This window comes from Ranitomeya imitator, chromosome 3 (genome assembly GCF_032444005.1).
Source record: "Ranitomeya imitator isolate aRanImi1 chromosome 3, aRanImi1.pri, whole genome shotgun sequence".
Taxonomy (NCBI): Eukaryota; Metazoa; Chordata; class Amphibia; order Anura; family Dendrobatidae; genus Ranitomeya; species Ranitomeya imitator.
Window position 1 is genome coordinate 399,573,136 of NC_091284.1, and position 26,556 is coordinate 399,599,691.

General features: G+C 43.9%; 1 protein-coding gene across 1 annotated transcript in view; it reads right to left on the reverse strand.

The window, feature by feature from the left end:
* The window catches only part of TMEM54 (transmembrane protein 54), a 64,989-nt gene that overhangs the window by 3,227 nt on the left and 35,206 nt on the right, over positions 1 to 26,556 (reverse strand). The window contains exons 3-5 of the mRNA XM_069757070.1: positions 9,334 to 9,393; positions 9,003 to 9,191; positions 8,751 to 8,879 (exon numbers count right to left, since the gene is read on the reverse strand). Coding sequence (XP_069613171.1) covers positions 8,751 to 8,879; positions 9,003 to 9,191; positions 9,334 to 9,393 — 378 coding nt within the window. The remainder of the gene's footprint in view (positions 1 to 8,750; positions 8,880 to 9,002; positions 9,192 to 9,333; positions 9,394 to 26,556) is intronic.

Genomic DNA, 26,556 nt, shown 5'->3' on the forward strand with positions numbered 1-26,556 from the left:
TCTAAACAGGCCACTGTGTATGGCAGACCCGAAAGTCATCATGAAGACATAGGCTTGCCAAGACCATTGGGCCCTTGTGGTTACATCGCATGGGTGCTGATCGAATGGGAGGAGCCCCCTCACTCTTCCATCCTCCTAAATATTGTGATCGATATTGATTGCAGCATTTATTATTTATATAGCACCATTGAATCCATGGTGCTGTACATGAGAAGGGGTTACATACAAATTACAGATATCACTTACAGTAAGCAAACTAACAATGACAGACTGATACAGAGGGGCGAGGACCCTGCCCTTGCGGGCTTACATTCTACAGGATGGTGGGGAAGGAGACAATAGGTTGAGGGTTGCAGGAGCTCCCGTGTTGGTGAGGCAGTATCTCCGGTAGTGATCAGGAGGCAGCGGGGTCAGTTCAGGCTGTAGGCTTTCCTGAAGATGTGGGTTTTCAGGTTCCATCTGAAGGATCCGAATGTGGTTTAGTCGGGCGTGTTGGGGCAAACAATTCCAGAGGATGGGGGATATTCGAGAGAAGTCTTGGAGGCGGCTGGATGAGGAGCGAATTTAGTGGGTTAAACAGCTCCTGTGCCATGCACGATTGCCATGATGTACGTATGTGACATTGGTCGGGAACCCCTACGTTGACGTATACAGTAGGTACGTCAAATGTCGTACATGGGAACAGGACAGCTGAGACACTTCGGGCCACCTCCAACTGAAAAAATTATACGGGAATGGAGGCAACAGGAGGATCAGCTGCAAAAAATGGACAAAGAAAAAATGTTTTTGTGGGCATGCTGCAAAGTGGCCAGATTTAAAAGTGGATGTGAAGGAGTGGATCATACGTCACAGGAACAATGGATATTCTGTATCTACAAAAATGATCATTTATGAAGCTAAACATCTTGCTGCAGAAAAAGGCATTCAGGACTTCACAGGATCACCATCATGGTGCTATAGATTTCTGAAGAGATGTAGCCTTGCTATGCGCACAAAAACTAGGATTGCACAAAAAATGCCTAAAGAATACGAAACCAAGATTGGGTATTTTCACAAATTTGTACTGGAAGCAAGAAAGAAAAATGGATACGAAATGACTCAGATCGGGAACATGGATGAAGTCCCGTTGACCTTCAATGTTCCATCAAACAAAACTGTTGATGTGAAAGGTGCCAAAACTATAGCTGTGAAGACCTCAGGGCCTGAGAAAACCCATTATACAGTTGTGTTGTCCTGCTGTGCAGATGGCACCAAATTATCTCCACTGCTGATTTTCAAGAGAAAAACCATGCCGAAAGAGGCAATCCCAAGAGGAGTCATTGTTCATATTCATGAAAAGGGATGGATGGATGAAAATTGCATTAAGATATGGATAGAAAAAGTTTGGTCCAAACGTCCTGGAGGACGTCTGAAAAAACTGCTCTATTAGTGCTGGACCAGTTTAGGACATATAAAGTTGTGGCCAAAAGTATTGACACCCCTGCAATTCTGTCAGATATAACTCAGTTTCTTCCTGAAAATGATTGCAAACACAAATTCTTTGTTATTATCTTCTTTTAATTTGTCTTAAATGAAAAAACACAAAAAGAATTGTCCTAAAGCCAAATTGGATATAATTCCACCCCAAACATAAAAAAGGGGTGGACAAAAGTATTGGCACTGTTCGAAAAATCATGTGATGCTTCACTAATTTGTGTAATTAACAGCACCTGTAACTTACCTGTGGCACCTAACAGGTGTTGGCAATAACTAAATCACACTTGTAGCCAGTTGACATGGATTAAAGTTGACTCAACCTCTGTCCTGTGTCCTTGTGTGTACCACATTGAGCATGGAGAAAAGAAAGAAGACCAAAGAACTGTCTGAGGACTTGAGAAACCAAATTGTGAGGAAGCATGAGCAATCTCAAGGCTACAAGTCCATCTCCAAAGACCTAGTTCCTGTGTCTACCGTGCGCAGTGTCATCAAGAAGTTTAAAGCCCATGGCACTGTGGCTAACCTCCCTAGATGTGCATGGAAAAGAAAAATTGATGAGATTTCAACGCAAGATTGTGCGGATGTTGGATAAAGAACCTCGACTAACATCCAAACAAGTTCAAGCTGCCCTGCAGTCCAAGGGTACAACAGTGTCAACCCGTACTATCCGTTGGCGTCTGAATGAAAAGGGACTGTATAGTAGGAGACCCAGGAAGACCCCACTGCTTACCCGAGACATAAAAAGCCAGGCTGGAGTTTGCCAAAACTTACCTGAAAAAGCCTGGAAGAATGTTCTCTGGTCAGATGAGACAAAAGTAGAGCTTTTTGGGCAAAGGCATCAACATAGAGTTTACAGGAGAAAAAAAGAGGCATTCAAAGAAAAGAACACTGTCCCTACAGTCAAACATGGCGGAGGTTCCCTGATGTTTTGGGATTTCTTTGCTGCCTCTGGCACTGGACTGCTTGACCGTGTGCATGGCATTATGAAGTCTGAAGACTACCAACAAATTTTGCAGCATAATGTAAGGCCCAGTGTGAGAAAGGTGGGTCTCCCTCAGAGGTCATGGGTCTTCCAGCAGGACAATGACCCAAAACACACTTCAAAAAGCACTAGAAAATGGTTTGAGAGAAAGCACTGGAGACTTCTAAGGTGGCCAGCAATGAGTCCAGACCTGAATCCCATAGAACACCTGTGGAGAGATCTAAAAATGGCAGTTTGGAGAAAGCAGCCTTCAAATATCAGGGACCTGGAGCAGTTTGCCAAAGAAGAATGGTCTAAAATTCCAGCAGAGCATTGTAAGAAACTCATTGATGGTTACCGGAAGCGTTTGGTCGCAGTTATTTTGGCTAAAGGTTGTGCAACCAAGTATTAGGCTGAGGGTGCCAATACTTTTGTCTGGCCCATTTTTGGAGTTTTGTGTGAAATGATCAATGCTTTGCTTTTTGCTTCATTCTGTGTTTTTTCATTTAAGACAAATTAAATGAAGATAATACCAAAGAATTTGTGATTGCAATCATTTTCAGGAAGAAACTGAATATTATCTGACAGAATTGCAGGGGTGTCAATACTTTTGGCCACAACTGTATCACTGAAGCCACAAAAAGGAGATTTTAAGAATAGAAAACCAATCTTGCCGTAATTCTTGGGGGCTTACCAGTCAGTTGCAACCTTTGGACGTTTCAATCAACAAGCCATTTAAAGTTTTCATGAGAGAAGAGTGGAATGGATGGCTGCTGGAAACCAGGATCTGACACCAACTGGACGAATTAAGAGGCTCACAATCACCCAAGTTTGTGAATGGGTAAATTCCTCATGGCAGTCCATTAAGGATGAAACCATTGTGAAGTCCTTAAAAAAAAAATGCGGCATCAGCAATGCCTTAGATGGCTCTGAAGATGACATCCTCTCTGAAGAGAGTGAAGACAGTGATACTAGTGATTCTGAGGAACCGAGCTTCATAAATATGGACAGTAGTGATGAAGAGTTCTTGGAGTTCCCTGATGACTGAGGAGTTTCTGTATTTAAACCACTAATGGTTGTTAATGTTGCTGCTGAGTTCTATTTACATTTGCATTAGTGAAATATGTTATTTATATTATTAAATATTTTACCCCATTATTTGCTTCAAAACATTTTTTTTCCTATTTTCAACCTCTAAAACCAAGGTGCGTCTTACGGTCTGGTTCGTCTTATAGTCCAAAAAATACGGTATGTATTTTTTATTTAATATAAATATATACACTACTCGCCATTGACATTGCAACACCAGGAAGAAAAAAATCAGGAAACTATTTCAAGCATAGGATTGATAGACATGTTAATGACAAGGAAATCATGAAATATTAGATGCAAAATTTTCAAAATATCTCGATTTATTCAGTATCGAGTATGAGCTCCACGTGTGGAAATACATGCACTCACACGTCTTGGCAAACTATCAATGAAGTTATTAATGGTTGTTTGAGGAATGTTCTGCCACGCTGAATGCACTCAGACACACAAATCATCAAAATCCACTGCTAACAGCTCCCTTTGCAATTGCCGACCAATGACTTTTCAGATGTGCTTGATTGAAGACAAATCCAGAATCCTTGAATGCCATGTTAGCATGTTTAGATCACACAAGTTGCTAACAGCGCGAAGAATGGTTTAGTTCTGTCTTGAAAAATGGCTCTTGGGAGACTTTCACATTCCCTCATGAAGACCTCTTCATGGAGTTGTCCTCATGGTCTCCAGATCAAGCTCCAACTGTTATGGCTACCAAAACAAAAGTGTGACTCATCGCTAAAGAAGATACACCTCTAGTCCAGTCTCCATTGCCATCTTATTCTGCACCATAACGGCCTTTTCGAGCAGTGACATGAGGATAATAGGACACATTGCTCCATTCTTTGCATCTGACAAGACCATAAAGATGCTTTCATGATGGAAGGTCATACCTGTCCTCCCAGGATTATAATATAGGGTGGCATAATGTACGGTAGACAGACCCCTCTAGTCTTCATTATAGGTACACTAATTGCTTGCCATTACACTGATTGGGTCATGATACCAGTGGTATGGTCAATTCTTAAGTGTCCCTTGAGCCGTTTCTCATCACTACAACATAAGGCCACATGCTGCTGGTGTCTCTCATTGAGCACATCTAAGACCTCATTGGTCGGCAATTGGAGCTGCCAACCATCGATCTAATGATTCACTTGCCCAAATGCATTCAGCATGGCAGAACAGTCCTCAGACAACAAGTAATAACCTTACTGATAACAAGCCTAGACATGTGAGGCTAAGTTCACACGCTTGTATAAAAAAATCGTCTTTTAGAATTTAAATTGTCAACTGTATGCAATCCATAAAGGATCCGTTTATATTTCAGCACTTATTAAAATTTACAACCTGTGACCAGCATTAACCTAATGACATCTAATGAATGCCATTTCTGCGGCGCCAAAGGGCTGATGTTCTTAGTCTGAGCACCAATATTCATGGCCCCGTCCAAGCCTATTAATAATAATCTTTATTTTTATAAAGCGCTAACATATTCTGCAGCGTTTTACAGTTTGCACACATTAACATCGCTGTCCCCGATGGGGCTCACAATCTAAATTTCCTATCAGTATGTCTTCGGAATGTGGGAGGAAACCGAAGTGCCCGGAAGAAACCCACGCAAACACGGGGAGAACATACAAACTCCTTGCAGATGTTGTTCTTGGTGGGATTTGAACCCAGGACTGCCCAGCGCTGTTTAGCATATGTTGATTAGTAATTATAGGGGGACCCCACGTCATTTTTTAGGGGGTCCACTCTATAATAATCAGTAAAGCCTAAGCAAACAGGTATGAGATGTTATTAATATGCTGGGAACCTTTACGGCTATTGACCCCTTCCCAGAATATTATCAGCTACCAGCTGTTGGCTTTCACTCAGCTGGTTAAGAAAATGAGAGGGTACCCCACGCTGTTTTTTTTTAAATGTATTTAATTAATACACAATATACACATTCAGCAGGTGCTGAATCCAGCTCCCATCAGCGTCACCTGGCTGTGTTGATTGCAGGGAGACCAGGCGACAATCATGAGAGCTGCATTAATCACCTGGTGCCTGAGAACAGCGCTAACTGTATTGCTTTTCCTTGGATGCAACACATATGTTACACACAAACATGGATAGCACCAGTACTGGTACTATCAAGACTAGTGATGAGTGAGTATACTCGTTGCTCTGGTTTTCCAAGCACGCTCAGGTGGTCTCCGAGTATTTGTGAGCGCTCGGAGATTTCATTTTTGTTGACGCAGCTGCATGATTTGCAGCTGCTAGACAGCTTGAATACATGTGGGGATTCCATAGCAACAAGGCAACCCCCACATGTTATCAGCCTGGCAAGCAGCTGTAAATAATGCAGCTGCATCGACAAAAAAGAAATCTCTGAGCACTCATACTCGGAGACCGCCCGAGTGTGCTCGGGAAAACCCAAACAACGAGTATACTCGCTCATCACTTATCAAGACATGTGAAGGGGGCTCTTTAGACAGATTCTGGTTTGTCTCTCTTAAGCTCCAGCACAACCCACCCTGCTCAGCTTCCCCAAACTGACTAAGCAGTGAACACAGGGCCTGGTTCTAGTCATAGCTATCCATGTGCATCTAATCAGTACCTATATAGTGATAGGACTTAACCCTAGCCCTAGACCGCAATCCCTAAGCCTATCAAACCACACTAAAGGTAGCCGTGGAGCGCTCCTGACCAGAACCTAGGCGCCTCGTCACAGCCTGAGAAACTAGCTAATCCTGAAGATAGAAAAATAAGCCTACCTTGCCTCAGAGAAATTCCCCAAAGGAAAAGGCAGCCCCCCACATATAATGACTGTGAGTAAGATGAAAACACAAACATAGAGATGAAACAGATTTAGCAAAGTGAGGCCCGACTAGCTGAACAGAACGAGGATAGGGAAGATAACTTTGCGGTCAGCACAAAAACCTATAAAAAACCACGCAGAGGGGACAAAAAGACCCTCCGCACCGACTAACGGTACGGAGGTGGTCCCTCTGCGTCTCAGAGCTTCCAGCAGGCGAGAAAAACCAATAAAGCAAGCTGGACAGAAAAATAGCAACAAAATAACATAAGCAAAACTTAGCTTTGCAGAGCAGCAGGCCACAGGAATGATCCAGGGAAAAAACAAGTCCCACACTGAAACATTGACAGGAAGCATAGATCAAAGCATCAGGTGGAGTTAAGTAGAGAAGAAGCTAACGAGCTCACCTGATCACCTGAGGGAGGAAACTCAGAAGCTGCAGTACCACTTTCCTCCACAAATGGAAGATCCCAGAGAGAATCAGCCGAAGTACCACTTGTGACCACAGGAGTGAACTCTGCCACAGAATTCACAACAATTGGTTGATACTTAGGGGATGCAATTTTTTGGCACACCCATAGATTTGAATAGGCGAGTCTCTCCCAACATAGAGAAGAAACTAGTGCATGCTAGGATGTTTTTTTTTCTTGCACAGACTCGGTCATTGAAAAAAAAAAATGCACATTTGAACAGCCCAATTGAATAACTTTGGTCTGAATGCTGTCCGTTTTTTCACAGGCAGCACCGGACCAAAAATACAGTCATGTGAATTTGTCCTAAGACCCTTTATTTCTGCTCTGGGTCATCTTACTTGATCCTACATAAATCATATACTTTAAGACACAAAAGAGAATAGTAAAACCAAAAACACTCAGTTTGAAAAAATCTACCAATCTTCACGGTATACCCTCATCTGTATATAACCTGTGTAGACACAAGAGTTCCACCACTCCTCTTGGGCTATCTGCACAAAAGCTGTTCTACCCTGTATGCACACATGGATTTTTCCTTTCTGAACCCTGTTCACACAGGTTATATACAGATGATCAGGTTTTTAAATACATCAGATAGGGATTGCATACATTAGTTAGGACTGCTCTGATAAGGGTATACCGTGAAGATTGGTAGAGCAGCTTAGTATACATTTTTTGCAAAAAACGTATCAACCAAATACCCTGTTTTTTACATCTTTTACTAGCACTTGCGGATTACTGCAACATTTTTTCAAACTGAGTGTTTTTGGTTTTACTATTCTCTTTTGTGTCTTCAGGTTTCTTGGTGGTGTGTGAACATGATCATACAGACTTGTTCACTGTGCAAGTAGCCCATGTGTTCCTGTTTCCATATTTGTTCTCTTGTGTCTACAAGACTGGGGAGTTCCACCACTCCTCTTGGGCTATCTGCACAAAAGCTGTTCTACCCTGTATGCACACATGGATTTTTCCTCTCTGAACCCTGTTCACACAGGTTATATACAGATGATCAGGTTTTTAAATACATCAAATAGGGATTGCATACATTAGTTAGGACTGCTCTGATAAGGGTATACCGTGAAGATTGGTAGAGCAGCTTAGTATACATTTTTTGCAAAAAACGTATCAAGCAAATACCCTGTTTTTTACATCTTTTACTAGCACTTGCGGATTACTGCAACATTTTTTCAAACTGAGTGTTTTTGGTTTTACTATTCTCTTTTGTGTCTTCAGGTTTCTTGGTGGTGTGTGAACATGATCATACAGACTTGTTCACTGTGCAAGTAGCCCATGTGTTCCTGTTTCCATAATTGTTCTCTTGTGTCTACAAGACTGGGGAGTTCCACCACTCCTCTTGGGCTATCTGCACAAAAGCTGTTCTACCCTGTATGCACACATGGATTTTTCCTCTCTGAACCCTGTTCACACAGGTTATATACAGATGATCAGGTTTTTAAATACATCAGATAGGGATTGCATACATTAGTTAGGACTGCTCTGATAAGGGTATACCGTGAAGATTGGTAGAGCAGCTTAGTATACATTTTTTGCAAAAAACGTATCAACCAAATACCCTGTTTTTTACATCTTTTACTAGCACTTGCGGATTACTGCAACATTTTTTCAAACTGAGTGTTTTTGGTTTTACTATTCTCTTTTGTGTCTTCAGGTTTCTTGGTGGTGTGTGAACATGATCATACAGACTTGTTCACTGTGCAAGTAGCCCATGTATTCCTGTTTCCATAAATCATATACTTTGTAAATTTTATCTCTATTTTTTATCATTTGCATATCATTAATACGTTGATTGCTCAAACCTAAAACTGGCATTGGCGGTAAATGTAGATACCATTTGTGGCAACATTTACATCGCCTAGGACACAGTTTATTAGATTGTGTTGCTGGGAGTTGTTCCCTTTTTTGAGGATGTGATGTTTAATATATCACTTACTTTCTTTTTCTTTTTGTGACACAGATGCACATCCATCAGCTGGAGTACTATGAAGTAGCAGCGTGCACTAAACACCATTTCTGCAGCATCCAGTATTATAGAGATCACCCAGAGACATAATGTAGTGCTCTGTAAGATAAAACAAAGGGATCGTCCATAATATCTCACTGCACCATGGTTTTATAGGAGATGACCCACTCTATTGCAATCTGGGATCAAAATATAGTAATACAGCTGTGCTCCATCACTTACATAGATTCGTGTAGGATCAAAGGGACATTCATGTGATATCTGTATAAGCTGCAGGTTGGAGAATGTACATGTAGACAGCAGAGTACGTCCTTCATTAGCCACAGTGATTATAACAGACACAGTAAGGCCTACCGTACAGGCCGCAGAGACTACTGCATTAATTATACTCAGAGTCACAGCTGCCCAGCGCTGCAAAAATAAGCACAATGTCAGTAAGGACACCATTACTGTATGATTTATAATGAAATATTAAAGACAGAAGACATTTAATCCCATTAATTCTTCATTCCCAGCCTCAAATAGTACCCGTACGTCATATGTTCTTTCTCACCAAAGAAGTGTGTGCTAGATACCGCGAGAGAACGATAGCCACAATTCCACAGGATATGCTCTGAGGAAAGAAGGTACAATAATTACTAAGTATCACGGCTGCAAAATCTCAATTATTAGTAAGTACAAAATATGGGTTCTAAAGTGGTACCCAACAACAGGTTTCTGTATTAATGAGAATAGTAATAAACTTATTTAATTTCCACAGTTTCATAAAGCATATATGGATACACAAAACTATAATAAAGTCATTAATTATGTGGGATGTATAAATGGTTTTGGAGCAAGGGTGGGCGATTAATTCTCCCAAGGGGCCAAATTATATATTGCAACTATTGTGGATGTTCATCACTGAATATTGAGCACAATTAAGTCTGTTGACTAGTTACCACTGCTCATACATATCACAATAGGGCTTTTTATAACTTGTATGCTTGCCTGTATCAACAAATTAAATCCATATAATTTACTGCTTTTTATAAAGTTTATATAAAGCAGTAAATTATACGGTTTCTGCTATTAAGGCCTTGTATTTTGAACAATAACTCTCAACACAATATAGTGCCCCACAGTCTCAATGTTCAGCATGATGTCCTCACCTATCCGGCCCCCAAGCAGATTCCCAGGGACCTTGGTGCTTGGGTATTTTGACAGTCCCCGGCCCATTCATTTTTTCTTGCTCTGTGTGAAAGTGCACGCAGTGTTCACTACTGACCACTGAGGCACGTGCAATGAAAGATTATGTCCCATCCCTAGTGCTAGCATCAGGAAGTACTTTGTGGGCAGAGTTGGCGTTATTTGTATGGCCCCCAAAAGACGGTATAAATATCCAAATGGCTGCTGGGAGATAAAAAGGTTTCCCCCTGGTCTACAGTCTGGAAAACATCTTCAACCAAACATGGCACATCTAATATACACTGCTCAAAAAAATAAAGGGAACACTAAAATCCCAGATCCTAGATATCACTGAATGAAATATTCCAGTTGTAAATCTTTATTCATTACATAGTGGAATGTGTTGAGAACAATAAAACCTAAAAATGATCAACGTAAATCACAACTAATATCCCACGGAGGTCTGGAGTTGGAATGATGCTCAAAATCAAAGTGGAAAATGAAGTTACAGGCTGATCCAACTTCAGTGGAAATGCCTCAAGACAAGGATATGATGCTCAGTAGTGTGTGTGGCCTCCACGTGCCCATACGATCTCCCTACAACACCTGGGCATGCTCCTGATGAGGCGGCGGATGGTCTCCTGAGGGATATCCTCCCAGACCTGGACTAAAGCATCTGCCAACTCCTGGACAGTCTGTGGTGCAACGTGACATTGGTGGTGGTGCGAGACATGATGTCCCAGATGCGTTCAATCTGATTCAGGTCTGGGGAACGTGCGGGCCAGTCCATAGCTTCAATTCCTCCTTATTGCAGGAACTGCTGACACACTCCAGCCACATGAGGTCTGGCATTGTCCTGCATTAGGAGGAACCCAGCGCCAACTGCACCAGAATATGGTCTCACAAGGGGTCTGAGGATCTCATCTCGGTACCTAATGGCAGTCAGGCTACCTCTGGCGAGCACATGGAGGGCTGTGCGGCCCTCCAAAGAAATGCCACCCCACACCATTACTGACCCACTGCCAAACCGGTCATGCTGAAGGATGTTGCAAGCGGCAGATTGCTCTCCATAGCATCTTCAGACTGTCACGTCTGTTACATGTGAACCTGCTTTCATCTGTGAAGAGCACAAGATGCCAGTGGCAAATTTGCCAATCCTGTGTTCTGTGGCAAATGCCAAGTGTCCTGCACGGTGTTGGGCTGTGAGCACAACCCCCATCTGTGGACATCGGGCACTCGAACCATCCTCATGGAGTCGGTTTCTAACCATTTGTGCAGACACATGCATATTTGTTGCCTGCTGGAGGTCATTTTGCAGGGCTCTGGCAATGCTCCTCCTGTTCCTCCTTGCACAAAGGCTGAGGTAGCGGCCCTACTGCTGGGTTGTTGCCCTCCTACAGCCCCCTCCACGTCTCCTGGTGTAGTGGCCTTTCTCCTGGGAGCGTCTCCAGCCTCTGGACACAGCAAACCTTGTGCCATCCTGGATGAGCTGCACTTCTTGAACCAGTTGTGTGAGTTGTAGAGTTCGTCTCATGCTACCACGAGTGTGAAAGCACAACCAACATTCAAAAGTGACCGAAACATCAGTTATTTAAGTGTTCCCTTTATTTTTTTGAGCAGTGTGTATATATATATATATATATATATATATATATATATATACATATGTATATCTCAAGGTTATATGTATCAAACATATAAATATATGTGTAGAGAAGAGCTGATGGGCACAATTATAAAGGGTAATCATACAGTCATAAGCTGGGATATGGACACATACGTATCATATCAAATAAAAGTTCATGTCTAAAAGTGCCCAACGGTATGCATGACAAATTAATATGTTGGAAACATATAGCTTTGACATATATACATTTTTTTTTAATATTCTGTTTTTATGATGTTCACAACTTCAGTGTGTGCGCCTGTCTTTTTTCTACATGTCCACTGCACACCAATCCAAATAAAGGTTTTTATGTTGTCATTGTACATTGTCCATGTACTTTTTGGACCCCTTTCAGAGTATAACAATTTAGACCATGCAAACTTAGACTAAACAGTCCTAAAATGCGTCCAAAGACAGTATTGTCTACGTTGACAACATTTTTAGTTGGTTTACTTTGAGGCAGAAATGTATCCCGCAATTTTAGTGCGTTGTAATAGTGTGTCACACTTTAGGCCACGCTACTTTTCTTGAAAACCATGCCCTTTTTTATCAGCAATGTCATGCCCTCTTGTCTGACAAGTAATAAAAAGTGTTTAAAAAACATAATAAATATGATGCTAGTTATGAAACCCAATCTTGCCTTGCGCAGGCGTGTACTACAGAGGACAGAGAATGAACTTCAATCCAATATTGCAGCCAGCATGCAGCCAGCGGGTAAGGAAAGGGTGAATCAAACACCCGAAAACCCCGCCCCTATGGCTGAAGATTGTTCCCTCCAAATTCAGGTGACAGAGTCCCTTTAATTATAGCCAATAATCACTGTTACATAATATCACATTATAATGTGATTATGATGATTGTTGTAATAAAAAAATACACAATGTAATCAAGATTAATTTTGATATAATCAACATAATATAAAAAAGCTGGTCTACAGAGAAGGACATTAACATACTGTGATTGGCTATACCTGACACTGAACTACATACACAAACGGTATACTGTATATGTAGTACAAGTGCTTCTCACTAAATTAGAATATCATCAAAAAGTTAATTTATTTCAGTTATTCCATGCAAAAAATGAATGTCATATATAGAGTCATTACAAACAGAGTGATCTATTTCAGTTGTTTATTTCTGTTAATGTTGATGATTATGGCTTACAGCCAATGAAAACCCAAAAGTTATCTCAGTAAATTAGAATTAACAAAAAAACACCTGCAAAGGCTTCCTAAATGTTTATAAAGTTTCCTTAGTCTGTTTCAGTAGGCTCCACAGATGTCCAGAAGGCAGTCATTGACACACTCCGCAAAGAGGGTAAGTGTCACGCAATGTGAACGAAAGGCTAAGTGCAAAATGAAGGGCTTAGGGAAAGGGAACCAAACAATAGGGAAAGGGGGAGTGGAGACCCCTAGACAGATCTAACTTCACCCTGTCTGCCCTATCGTACCTATATAGATTCCGCACCTATTGCCGAGCAGGGAGCAGGATACCTAATCTTTGCCTGACCTTGGCAATAAGCTCTGCACCGGGAAAGACGAGATGAGCGTTAGTCAATCCCCTACTACCGCTAAAGACAACTGGGATAGACAAATGAAACAAGGGAACACTTAGCTCAAGAAGACTCAGAGAGAAACACCAATGTCTTCCAAACTCCAAAGATGACAATAAGCGAATGCTACAGCTCCATGCCTCAACAGGGAAATGCAAATATAAATGTCACCTGCAACTCCCAACAGCAGGTTGGGAGTTATAAACACCCAAGTCTAGGTGTGACCATTAGAGCCAGGAGAGGAGTCCACTGGGTCCTAGCGTTAGGAGGACCAGGTAGAAGTCTGCAAAGCAAACTGCTAAGACCTGCTGCAGACAGATGCAGTGCATCGGTCTGCAGCCTCTGACACATCCGTGACAGTAAGCTACAAAAGGTCATTGCTGAAGAAGCTGGCTGTTCACAGAGTGCTATATCCAAGCATATTAATGGAATGTTGAGTGGAATGACAAAGTGTGGTAGAAAAAGGTGCACAAGCAACCGTGATCACAGCAGCCTTGAAAGGATTGTTAAGAAAAGGCCATTCAAAACTTGGAAGGGAGATTCACAAAGAGTGGACTACTGCTAGAGTCATTGCTTCAAGAGCAACAACACGCAGACTATCCAAGACATGGACTACAAGTGTCGCATTCCTTGTGTCAAGCCACTCATGACCAATAGACAACGCCAGAAGCATCTTACCTTAGCCAAGTAGAAAAAGAACTGGTCTGTTGCTCAGTGGCCAAAGATGTTATTTTCAGATGAAAGTATATTTTGCATTTCATTTGGAAATTACGGTCCCAGAGTCTGTAGGAAGAGTGGAGGGGCACACAATCCAAGCTGCTTGAGGTCTAGTGTGATTTTTCCACAATCAGTGATGGTGTGGGGAGATATGTCATCTGCTGGTGTAGGTCCCCTGTGTTTTATCAAGACCAAAGTCAGCGCAGCGGTCTAAAAGGAAATTTTAGAGCATTTCATGCTTCCCTCTGCTGACAAGCTTTTTGGAGATGGAAATTTCATTCTCCAGCAGGACTTGGCACCTGTCCACACTGCCAAAAGTATCAATACCTGGTTTAAAAACAAGAGTATCGCTGTGCTTGATTGGCCATCAAACTCGCCTGACCTTATCCCCATAGAGAATCTATGGGGTATTGTCAAGAGGAAGATGAGAGACACCAAACCCAACAATGCAGATGAGCTGAAGGCTGCTATCAAAGCAACCTGGTCTTCCATAACACCTCAGTAGTGCCACAGACTGATCGCCTCCATGCTACGCTACACTTATGCAGTAATTGATCCCCAACCAAGTATTAAATGCATTTATTGAACATACATTTCAGTAGGCCAACATTTTGGATTTTAAAATAATTTTTCAAGCTGGTGTTATAAAGTATTCTAATTTACCGAGATAATGACTTTTGGGTTTTCATTGGCTATAAGCCATAATCATAAAATTAACAGAAATAAACACTTGAAATACATCACTCTGTTTGTAATGACTATATAATACACTGTGTGCAGAATTATTAGGCAAGTTGTATTTTGATCACATGATACTTTTTATACATGTTGTCCAACTCCAAGCTGTTCAGGCTTGAGAGCTAACTACCAATTAAGTAAATCATAGTAACATAGTAACATAGTAACATAGTTAGTAAGGCCGAAAAAAGACATTTGTCCATCCAGTTCAGCCTATATTCCATCATAATAAATCCCCAGATCTACGTCCTTCTCCAGAACCTAATAATTGTATGATACAATATTGTTCTGCTCCAGGAAGACATCCAGGCCTCTCTTGAACCCCTCGACTGAGTTCACCATCACCACCTCCTCAGGCAAGCAATTCCAGATTCTCACTGCCCTAACAGTAAAGAATCCTCTTCTATGTTGGTGGAAAAACCTTCTCTCCTCCAGATGCAAAGAATGCCCCCTTGTGCCCGTCACCTTCCTTGGTATAAACAGATCCTCAGCGAGATATTTGTATTGTCCCCTTATATACTTATACATGGTTATTAGATCGCCCCTCAGTCGTCTTTTTTCTAGACTAAATAATCCTAATTTCGCTAATCTATCTGGGTATTGTAGTTCTCCCATCCCCTTTATTAATTTTGTTGCCCTCCTTTGTACTCTCTCTAGTTCCATTATATCCTTCCTGAGCACCGGTGCCCAAAACTGGACACAGTACTCCATGTGCGGTCTAACTAGGGATTTGTACAGAGGCAGTATAATGCTCTCATCATGTGTATCCAGACCTCTTTTAATGCACCCCAAATCAGGTGATGTGCATCTCTGAAATGAGGAATGGTGTTGTCTAATGACATCAAAACCCTATATAAGGTATGCTTGATTATTAGGAAACTTCCTTTCCTTTGGCAAAATGGGTCAGAAGAGAGATTTGACGGGCTCTGAAAAGTCCAAAATTGTGAGATGTCTTGCAGAGGGATGCAGCAGTCTTGAAATTGCCAAACTTTTGAAGCGTGATCACTGAACAATCAAGCGTTTTATGGCAAATAGTCAACAGGGTCGCAAGAAGCGTGTTGAGCAAAAAAAAGCGCAAAATAACTGCCCATGAATTGAGGAAAATCAAGCGTGAAGCTGCCAAGATGCCATTTGCCACCTGTTTTGCCATATTTCAGTGCTGCAATGTTACTGGAGTAACAAAAAGCACAAGGTGTGCGATACTCAGGGACATAGCCAAGGTAAGGAAGGCTGAAAAACAACCACCTTTGAACAAGAAGCATAAGATAAAATGCCAAGACTAGGCCAAGAAATATCTTAAGACTGACTTTTCAAAGGTTTTATGGACTAATGAAATGAGAGTGACTCTTGATGGGCCAGATGGATGGGCAAGAGGCTGGATCAGCAAAGGGCAGAGAGCTCCACTCCGAATCAGACACCAGCAAGGTGGAGGTGGGGTACTGGTATGGGCTGGTATCATCAAAGATGAACTTGTGGGACCTTTTCGGGTTGAGGATGGAGTGAAGCTCAACTCCCAGGAAGAAGTCGGTATCGTTCAAGAAAAACATGATTTTCATGCAGGACAATGCTCCATCACATGCCACCAACTACTCCACAGCCTGGCTGGCCAGTAAAGGTCTCAAAGAAGAAAAAATAATGACATGGCCCCCTTGTTCACCTGATCTGAACCCCATTAAGAACCTGTGATCCCTCATAAAATGTGAAATCTACAGGGAGGGAAAACAGTACACCTCTCGGAACAGTGTCTGGGAGGCTGTGGTGGCTGCTGCACGCAATGTTGATCGTAAACAGATCAAGCCATTGACAGAATCTATGGATGGAAGGCTGCTGAGTGTCATCATAAAGAAAGGTGGCTATATTGGTCACTAATTGTTTTGGGTTTTGTTTTTGCATGTCAGAAATGTTTATTTCTAAATTTTGTGCAGTTATATTGGTTTACCTGGTGAAAATAAACAAGTGAGATGGGAATATATTTGGTTTTTATTAAGTTGCCTAATAATTCTGCAATAGTTACCTGCACAAACATATATCCTCCTACGATAGCCAAATCTAAAAAAAACCACTCCAACTTCCAAAGATATTAAGCTTTGATATTTATGAGTCTTTTGGGTTGATTCAGAACATAGTTGTTGATCAATAATAAAAATAATCCTCTAAAATACAACTTGCCTAATAATTCTGCACACTGCATATGAGATTTTTTTTGTACTGTATTGAAGAACGTAAATAAATTAACTTTTTGATGATATTTTAATTTAGTGAAAAGCACTTCTACATAAGGAAAAAAAATCTGTAGAGATGATCTTTCACCAAACTTTCATGTTGAACTTGACACAGGATGTAATAGTAGCTGCAGAACAGAATAAAACATTGTATCTTTATTTCACCGCTTTTTCAAAGTATTTGGCATCTAGTTGGTTAATTTTTTTAAAAGTACAAGTGGGTGTTATGAAATAGTTTTCACTGGGGGGGGGGAGGGGTGTACCTCTTCCTCCTGTATGATGCTGATCAATCATAAGCAGCATACTAGAGAAAGAAGAACATGCCCTCACCATAGTTTAGAGCAGGTTTCTCAGTGTGTGAGATGTAATCATTAATTACACTACTTAAGGTACCGGTATGTCTGCTGTGCTTAGGCAACTTGTCCTCGATCTGCAATGAGAGCAGGCTCACTAAGGGTACCGTCACACTATACGATTTACCAACGATCACGACCAGCGATACGACCTGGCCGTGATCGTTGGTAAGTCGTAGTGTGGTCGCTGGAGAGCTGTCACACAGACAGCTCTCCAGCGACCAACGATGCCGAGGTCCCCGGGTAACCAGGGTAAACATCGGGTTACTAAGCGCAGGACCGCGCTTAGTAACCCGATGTTTACCCAGGTTACCAGCGTAAAAAAAAAAAACACTACATACTTACATTCCGGTGTCTGTCCCTTGCCGTCTGCTTCCCGCACTCACTGACTGCCGGCCGTAAAGTGAAAGCACAGCACAGCGGTGACGTCACCGCTGTGCTCTCCTTTCACTTTACGGCCGGCAGTCAGTGAGTGCGGGAAGCAGACGGCAAGGGACCTGACGGACACCGGAATGTAAGTATGTAGTGTTTTTTTTTTTTTACATTTACGCTGGTAACCAGGGTAAACATCGGGTTACTAAGCGCGGCCCTGTGCTTAGTAACCCGATGTTTACCCTGGTTACAAGCGAACGCATCGCTAGATCGGTGTCACACACACCGATCTAGCGATGACAGCGGGAGATCCAGCGACGAAAGAATGTTCCAAACGATCTGCTACGACGTACGATTCTCAGCAGGATCCCTGATCGCTGCTGCGTGTCAGACACAGCGATATCGTATGGATATCGCTGGAACGTCACGAATCGTACCGTCGTAGCGACAAAAGTGCCACTGTGTGACGGTACCCTAAGGAGCAGTCTGTTTTGTGCTAGTCCTGAGTGAGATGTAATATTACTCTGCTCTGATCTTACTACAGAGTGATTACAAGTTGAGCACAGCAGAAATGAGTGGGATTGCTGACACCTCTCTGGACAGACAGTGTGGGGAGAGGGGCAGTACAACAAAGGTGATAATGCAATTTATTCTCAGTATAACTACAGTTGTTCTGTGTAGACCTCAGTGATTTGTTTGAAAACATTGGGATAAAACAGCATCATGGAAACTAAGGAACACCCCAAACAGGTCAGGGATAATGTTGTGCAGTAGAGTAAAGCAAGAGTAGGTGATAAAAAAATAGCCCAAACTCTAAAACATCTCAAGGAGCACTGTACCATGCACCATCTAAAAATGTATGGAGTATGGCACAACTGCAAACTCACCAAGACATGAATGTCCACTTAAACTGACATCCCAAGCAAGGAGAGCGCTAATTAGAGAAGCAGCCAAGAGATCCATGCTCATTCTGGAGAAGCTGCAGAGACCCACAGCTCAGGTGGGAGAATCTGTCCACAGGACAACTATGAGGCTACATTCATGCACTCAGTATTTGATCAGTATTTTGCATCATTATTTGTAAGCTAAAATCAGAAGTGAAACAGCAGTAAAACACAGCAGAGGTTCTTACCTGCCTAGGCCTCCAAACAAATGCACTAACAGGATGCAGTGGACCCATGTGGTAAAATAGAAACACAGGTGCAGCATAACCGATGACGCAGCCACTCACCAGCTACCAAACTAATGGAGGGGGTGGCTGCTTGGCACATAGCTGCACATAAAAACTTGTATGTGGCGCTGTTCACACAATGGAGATGCACAGCATCCAGGCAGGCCTAGTAGTGACACCCTTCTATTAGATCAGGCGGGCCTGCCCAGCGCTATCCAAATGCACCCCATGTGCACAGACACCACAGTTTACAAGCAGAAAATGGGCCCAACTGCACCCCGAAAAAAAGTGCAAAAAACACATAAAAAAAATATTATGTGAGGTATTGGTTTATATTCTGGCCAAAATATGTAAGCTCATAACCCACGTCAAGGGTCCTCACGCTTATGAGTCCTCTGTGCACTGTGATACCAGTGTGCTAGCAGCCCCCCACTGAGTAGTTTATGGCTCTAAGCTGGCTGAAGGCCGTTGTGGAAAGATGTGCTCCTTTCTTCATTTAAAAACTTAATTGTAGGCCATAACTTGAACCCAATTAGTGATAGATATAAAAGTTACATATTCCGAATGTCCCCCGATAGATCTATAACCCACTGAAATCACTAGGATCCAAACCCAAAAAAATCCAAGGAATGGATTTCTCCATAAGCAGGTCATGTATCCACTTCATGTTTATACTTAAATGAACCCCCATGTCATGCTGAGTATAATGATGATAATTTTGTCTTTCTTCTATGAGGTTCATCCCAAGGCTAGGGTCACATTGCGTTAGTGCAACCCGTTTAGCGCTAGCGCTAGCGGGTTGCGCTAACGCAATGTTTTTAATGGGGCCGCGTCCTGGGGTCGCGGTAACGTCCCCGCTCTCGCAGATCCCCGATCTGCGAGAGCGGGGAACGGACCGCGGGCGCGCCTCGGACGCTGCGAGCAGCGTCCGCGGCGCGCCAGGAAACACCGGCGCGTCGCTAGCGTGTGCCGAACATGGCACGCGCTAGTGCTGCGCGTTCCCATTGCCGTGAATGGGCGCGCTAACGGACGTGTTGCACGGCGTTAATTTCGCCGTGCAACGCTGTCCGTTAAGCGCGTTCCCATAACGCAATGGGAACCCAGCCTAAGAGATATGGGTAATAGAGTATTTCATAATTGATCAGAAAGGGCAATTCTCCAACCACCCAGTGAGGGCAGCACAGTGGGAGTGCCTTAAGTTTGAGCACAGGTATAAGACATGGAGGCGGGACTAGAGGCGCTCTCTCTCCTACTGTCTCTCTTGACCTGGGAAGCAGATACTGTGTTGGATGCATTGGGACATATGCTCCTCCTCCCTGAGGCATAGCTCATAATGGATTGACATAAGACAAATGTGATTTTATTTTCATCTTTAATCCCTTTTATTTTGTAATCAATCTGTACATACTATAATTGTCTCATCTTGTAACATCGTTTTTATACTTTTTGTAAACACTGCCTAATCTTTTTTTTTTTTAGTAAAAGTTATAATATTTACTAGCTTAGTTTTCCTTGCTCTAAAACATACCCCCAACGTCCTCTGAAGTAAATTGTGCTACTGTTTGGGCTGGCTCCTGACCCGCCATTAATCATAGGAATAGGAGCTGGTGGCAGCAGATCATACTGAGCTTGTTGGGTATAGCTGGCAGTGACGGACGGCATTTGATAATTATAATTCCTGTCTGAGCGGGAGTAGTTATATCGCCCCTGCTGCAGCGTGCCCAATAGCCCGTACATGACCACGCAGCCTTTCTGGTGACTAATTATCCTAGGTGCAGTTCCCTGACCGACCTGAAGGTAAGGGAGGTGCCAGAGAGCTGCAATTTTCAAACCGGAACTGGGAAACGGGATATAAATAAATCCCTGAAGAAAGAACCAGGGCAACCAAACACCCCCGGTTCATGACAAGAAACAAGTGCACCACTTCGGCATTTTTCACCCACTCCTGATTTTGCCTCACAAATACTGATGGAAAATACTGACCAAATACTGAAGGTGTGAACATGGCCTTAGTCCTATGCTCCTCAAATCTGGACTTTATGGAAGAGTGGCAAGAAGAAAGAAAAAAATGTTAGGTCTAAATGCAAAATGCTGTATGTGTGTGAAAACATGACCCTGAAAACATCATCCCCACTAGCAAACATGGTGGTGGCAGCATCATGCAGTGGGGAATCTTTTCTTCAGCAGTTACAGGGAAGCTGGTCAAAGTTGATGGAAAGATGGATGTAAATACAGAGCAATCCTGGAGAAAAATATGTTAGAAGCAGTGAAAGACTTGAGACTGGGGCATAGGTTCACCTTCCATCAGAACATCAACCTTAAACATACTGCCAGAGCTACAAGAGAAAGATTTAGAACAAAGCATATTCATGTGTTTGAATGTCCCAGACACAATTCAGACCTAAATCCCATTGAGAATCTGTGGTAAGACTTGAAAATTGCTTTTCACAAATGCTTTCCATCCAATCCCACTGAGCTAGAGCTGGTTTACAGAGAAAAACTGACAAAAAATTTAGCCTCTAAATGTGCAAAGCTGGTAGAGATCTGGTAGAGACATACCACAAGCATTGCAGCAGTAATAGCACTGAAAGTTGATCCTACAAAATTTTGAAAGGCATGTCACAATTTTAAAATTGATATTTTTAAAATATTTTGAAAGGCATGTATCAATGGTAATATTTCCGGGGTGTAGGAGCACTCCAGTGTCCAGTCACTCTTGTCTATAAATTGGGTCTATCATTCCAGATCAGCCCCTTTCAAGAGAATTGATGCTCCATTCGTATACAGAACTTCTGTTTTCATGGCTATAGGAGATGTCTTCCATTTCCACTGTGCGAGCAGCTGGTATTAGTGCAGTGCCCTGGAACCTTATATGTTTTCCATTGATTCAAAACTTTGTGAGTGTGATTAAAAAAATGGAACCCCTTCACCCACGGGGCAATTTTCCGTTTTTCATTTTAGTTTTTTCCTCCCCTTCTTCCAAGAGCCTTATAGCTGTTCGACCCGGGTCTTGTTTTCTGTGGGACAAGTAGTATTTTAGGCTGCACGGTGGCTCAGTGGTTAGTATTGCAGCACTGGGGTCTTGAGATCAAATCCCACCAAGGACAACATCTGTAAGGAGTTTGTATGTTCTCCCCGTCTTTGCGAAAGAACACGATATTGTTCGAAACATGTTGCCTGCTACTCACTATTATGTGAATTATTTGACTGGACTTTGTATTTTATTCTCAATAAATTTGGAATATTTTGGAAACTGGATTTTTTATATTTCCTGTTCAATTTAGATTGTGAGCCTGAGCAGACTGATATATAATTTTATGGGAAAAGATTAAATATTACATGTTTACTTATTACAATCCTTGTTCATTTTGGGCCTATCATTCAAGTGATTGGTCCTAATCAGTAACTGATAACCAGGGGCATAAGCAGAGGCGTAGCTAGGGTTTTGGTTCGGGGGAGGGGCGAAACTTCAGAGTGGGCCCCTAACCAGGTAACCTTGATTACAACTCCGTGACGCGCCCTAATACTGGAGGAGAACCTCAGCAGATGACCGCGCTGTTACTGAAGATAATCTCTATACAAAGACCAACAGATATTACCACCATATGGTCAGTGGTAGATACCAGCCCTACAGAACATATAACGGATCACTGCACAGTTACAGATAATATCTTACTGCTGACGTCCTTTCTGATGGAATCGTTCATTTTTCCCGTCTTTTCCATCTGGCCCAGACCGACATGACAACTTCTTCCAGCTACAACTCGTCTGCAGAGAATACAACAAAGACACATTTAACTTCTCAAATTCCAGCCCCATCACCATCTATTCCCAACCAGCGCAAACTCCTCATCCTACCGATACCCCAATGCTGAGCCGCTGCTGCCGTATATGACCCTATTACTGCCCCTGATACCCCAATACTGAGCCGCTGCTGCCATATGTGTCCCTATTACTGCCCCTGATACCCCAATACTGAGCCTCTGCTGCCGTATGTGTCCCTATTACTACACCTGATACCCCAATACTGAGCAGCTGCTGCCGTATGTGTCCCTATTACTGCCCCTGATACCCCAATACTGAGCCGCTGCTGCAGTATGTGTCCCTATTACTACACCTGATACCCCAATACTGAACCGCTGCTGCCGTATGTGCCCCTATTACTGCCCCTGATACCCCAATACTGAGCCGCTGCTGCAGTATGTGTCCCTATTACTGCCCCTGATACCCCAATACTGAGCCGCTGCTGCCGTATGTGCCCCTATTACTGCCCCTGATACCCCAATACTGAGCCGCTGCTGCCATATGTGTCCCTATTACTGCCCCTGATACCCCAATACTGAGCCTCTGCTGCCGTATGTGTCCCTATTACTACACCTGATACCCCAATACTGAGCAGCTGCTGCCATATGTGTCCCTATTACTGCCCCTGATACCCCAATACTGAGCTGCTGCTGCAGTATGTGTCCCTATTACTACACCTGATACCCCAATACTGAGCAGCTGCTGCCGTATGTGTCCCTATTACTGCCCCTGATACCCCAATACTGAGCCACTGCTGCCGTATGTGTCCCTATTACTACACCTGATACCCCAATACTGAGCAGCTGCTGCCGTATGTGTCCCTATTACTACACCTGATACCCCGATACTGAGCCGCTGCTGCCATATGTGTCCCTATTACTACACCTGATACCCCAATACTGAGCCGCTGCTGCCATATGTGTCCCTATTACTGCCCCTGATACTCCAATACTGAGCCGCTGCTGCCGTATGTGTACCTATTACTGCACCTGATACCCCAATACTGAGCCTCTGCTGCCGTATGTGTCCCTATTACTGCCCCTGATACCCCAATACTGAACCGCTGCTGCCGCATGTGTCCCTATTACTGCCCCTGAAACCCCAATACTGAGCCGCTGCTGCTGTATGTGTCCCTATTACTGCCCCTGATACCCCAATACTGAGCCTCTGCTGCCGTATGTGTCCCTATTACTGCTCCTGATACCCCAATACTGAGCTGCTGCTGCCGTATTTGTCCCTATTACTGCACCTGATACCCCAATACTGAGCAGCTGCTGCCATATGTGTGCCTATTACTGCCCCTGATACCCCAATACTGAGCCTCTGCTGCTGTATGTGTCCCTATTACTGCACCTGCTGTGTGGTTCTCTGTGCCTTCTAAATTCTAAAGCAACTCTCTACAATATAGTAATGCCAGGTGCAAGTGCCCTAGAAAACAGTGCCCATATTCTACCCCTAGAAATAATGCCCGGTGTCCCCCTTGGACAGTCACAGTAACCTGAGTTCCCCTATAACAATAAGTGCCCACTTTACGTTTAATAATGTCCCGAGTCTTCCCCTGTACAGCTCCTCTATACACAGCATGATGCTCTCTTATACACAGTATAATGCACCCACACAGTATACTGACTCCTTAGTAGCCTCCAAACTGTTTGATGGCTCCAACAATGTATAATGACCCCCACACTGTAATCTCCAGACTGTATGATGGCCCCCTAGATAGCCTCCATATACAGTAGCATAATGCACCAAATAGTCCACAATATAGTATAATGCACTCCCCATAGGCAGACTCTATAGCATACGGCAGCCCCCATAGGCAGACACTGTAATAAGGCAGCACCCCCATATAGGCAGACCCTGTAATAAGGCAGTACCCCCATAGGCAGGCTCTGTAGTATAAGGCAGCCCCCCCAAAGGCAGACCATGTAATAAGGCGGCAGACCCTGTAATAAGGCAGCACCCCCATAGTCAGACTCTGTAATAAGGCAGCCCCCATAGTCAAACCCTGTAATAAGGTAGCACCTCTATAAGCGGACCCTGTAATAAGGCGGCACCCCCATAGTCAGACCCTGTAAAAAGGCAGCCTCCATAGGCAGACCCTGTAAAAAGGCAGCTCCCACATAGTCAGACCCTGTAATAAGGCAGCCCCCATAGTCAGACCCTGTAATAAGGCAGCCCCCATAGACTAGTCAGACCCTGTAATAAGGCAGCACCCCTATAGGCAGACCATGAATTAGGCAGCCCCCATAGTCAGACCCTGTAATAAGGCAGCACCCCCATAGTCAGACCCTGTAATAAGGCAGCCCCCATAGTCAGACCCTGTAATAAGGCAGCCCCCATAGGCAGACACTGTAATAAGGCAGCACCCCCATATAGGCAGACCCTGTAATAAGGCAGTACCCCCATAGGCAGGCTCTGTAGTATAAGGCAGCCCCCCCCCAAAGGCAGACCATGTAATAAGGCGGCAGACCCTGTAATAAGGCAGCACCCCCATAGTCAGACTCTGTAATAAGGCAGCCCCCATAGTCAAACCCTGTAATAAGGTAGCACCTCTATAAGCGGACCCTGTAATAAGGCGGCACCCCCATAGTCAGACCCTGTAAAAAGGCAGCCTCCATAGGCAGACCCTGTAAAAAGGCAGCTCCCACATAGTCAGACCCTGTAATAAGGCAGCCCCCATAGTCAGACCCTGTAATAAGGCAGCCCCCATAGACTAGTCAGACCCTGTAATAAGGCAGCACCCCTATAGGCAGACCATGAATTAGGCAGCCCCCATAGTCAGACCCTGTAATAAGGCAGCACCCCCATAGTCAGACCCTGTAATAAGGCAGCCCCCATAGTCAGACCCTGTAATAAGGCAGCCCCCATAGGCAGCCCCCATAGTCAGACCCTGTAATAAGGCAGCCCTCATAGACTAGTCAGACCCTGTAATAAGGCAGCACCCCCATAGTCAGACCCTGTAATAAGGCAGCCCCCATAGTCAGACCCTGTAATAAGGCAGCACCCAAAGTCAGACCCTGTAATAAGGCAGCACCCCTATAGTCAGACCCTGTAATTATGCAGCCCCCCATAGTCAGACCCTGTAATTATGCAGCCCCCCATAGTCAGACCCTGTAATAAGGCAGCACCCCCATAGTCAGATCCTTTAATAAGGCAGCACCCCCATAGTCAGACCCTGTAATAAGGCAGCACCCAAAGTCAGACCCTGTAATAAGGCAGCACCCCTATAGTCAGACCCTGTAATTATGCAGCCCCCCCATAGTCAGACCCTGTAATAAGGCAGCACCCCCATAGTCAGATCCTTTAATAAGGCAGCACCCCCATAGTCAGACCCTGTAATAAGGCAGCCCTCCATAGGCACACCCTGTAATAAGGCAGCAGCACCCATTAAAAAAAAAAACCTCTCTTCTTCCTGGTTCCTGCGCTGCTCCCGCTGATCTTCTGACAGCGGGTGCCGGGCAGTGACGTCATCGCGCCCGCTGTCAGTGTCCGCGACGTCAGACGCCGACACTGACAGGGATGATGGAAGAAGGAGCATAGCGCTCCTTCTGCCAGCAATGCGATCAGCTGTATCGGCTAAATGCCGATACAGCTGATCTTCCGATGACGGCGGGGGGCCTACTGCTGGCACCGGGCCCCCCACTTGCTCAGGGGCCCCGTAGCGGCCGGGCAGCAGAGCAGGGAGATTGATTCTCCCTGCTCTGCCACAGCATGTAACTGCATCGGCGCGCTGAGCGCGCCAATACAGTTAAAGTAGCTTAGCTCCGGGTGGGCCCCCTCAGAGCACCGGGCCCGGGCGCCCACACCCTCTGCCCCCCCTCCCCGGTAGCTACGCTACTGGGCATAAGGACTGTGGTTGCAGAGGGTGGTAATATTATTGGAAGGGGCCCAGGATGGGAGTCCATCTGACACCAAGTACCAAGCATACTGCTAAAGCAACATTCAAGTGGTTTCAGGGGAAACATGTAAGTGGCCTAGTCAAAGCCCAAACTTTAATCCAATTGTGAAT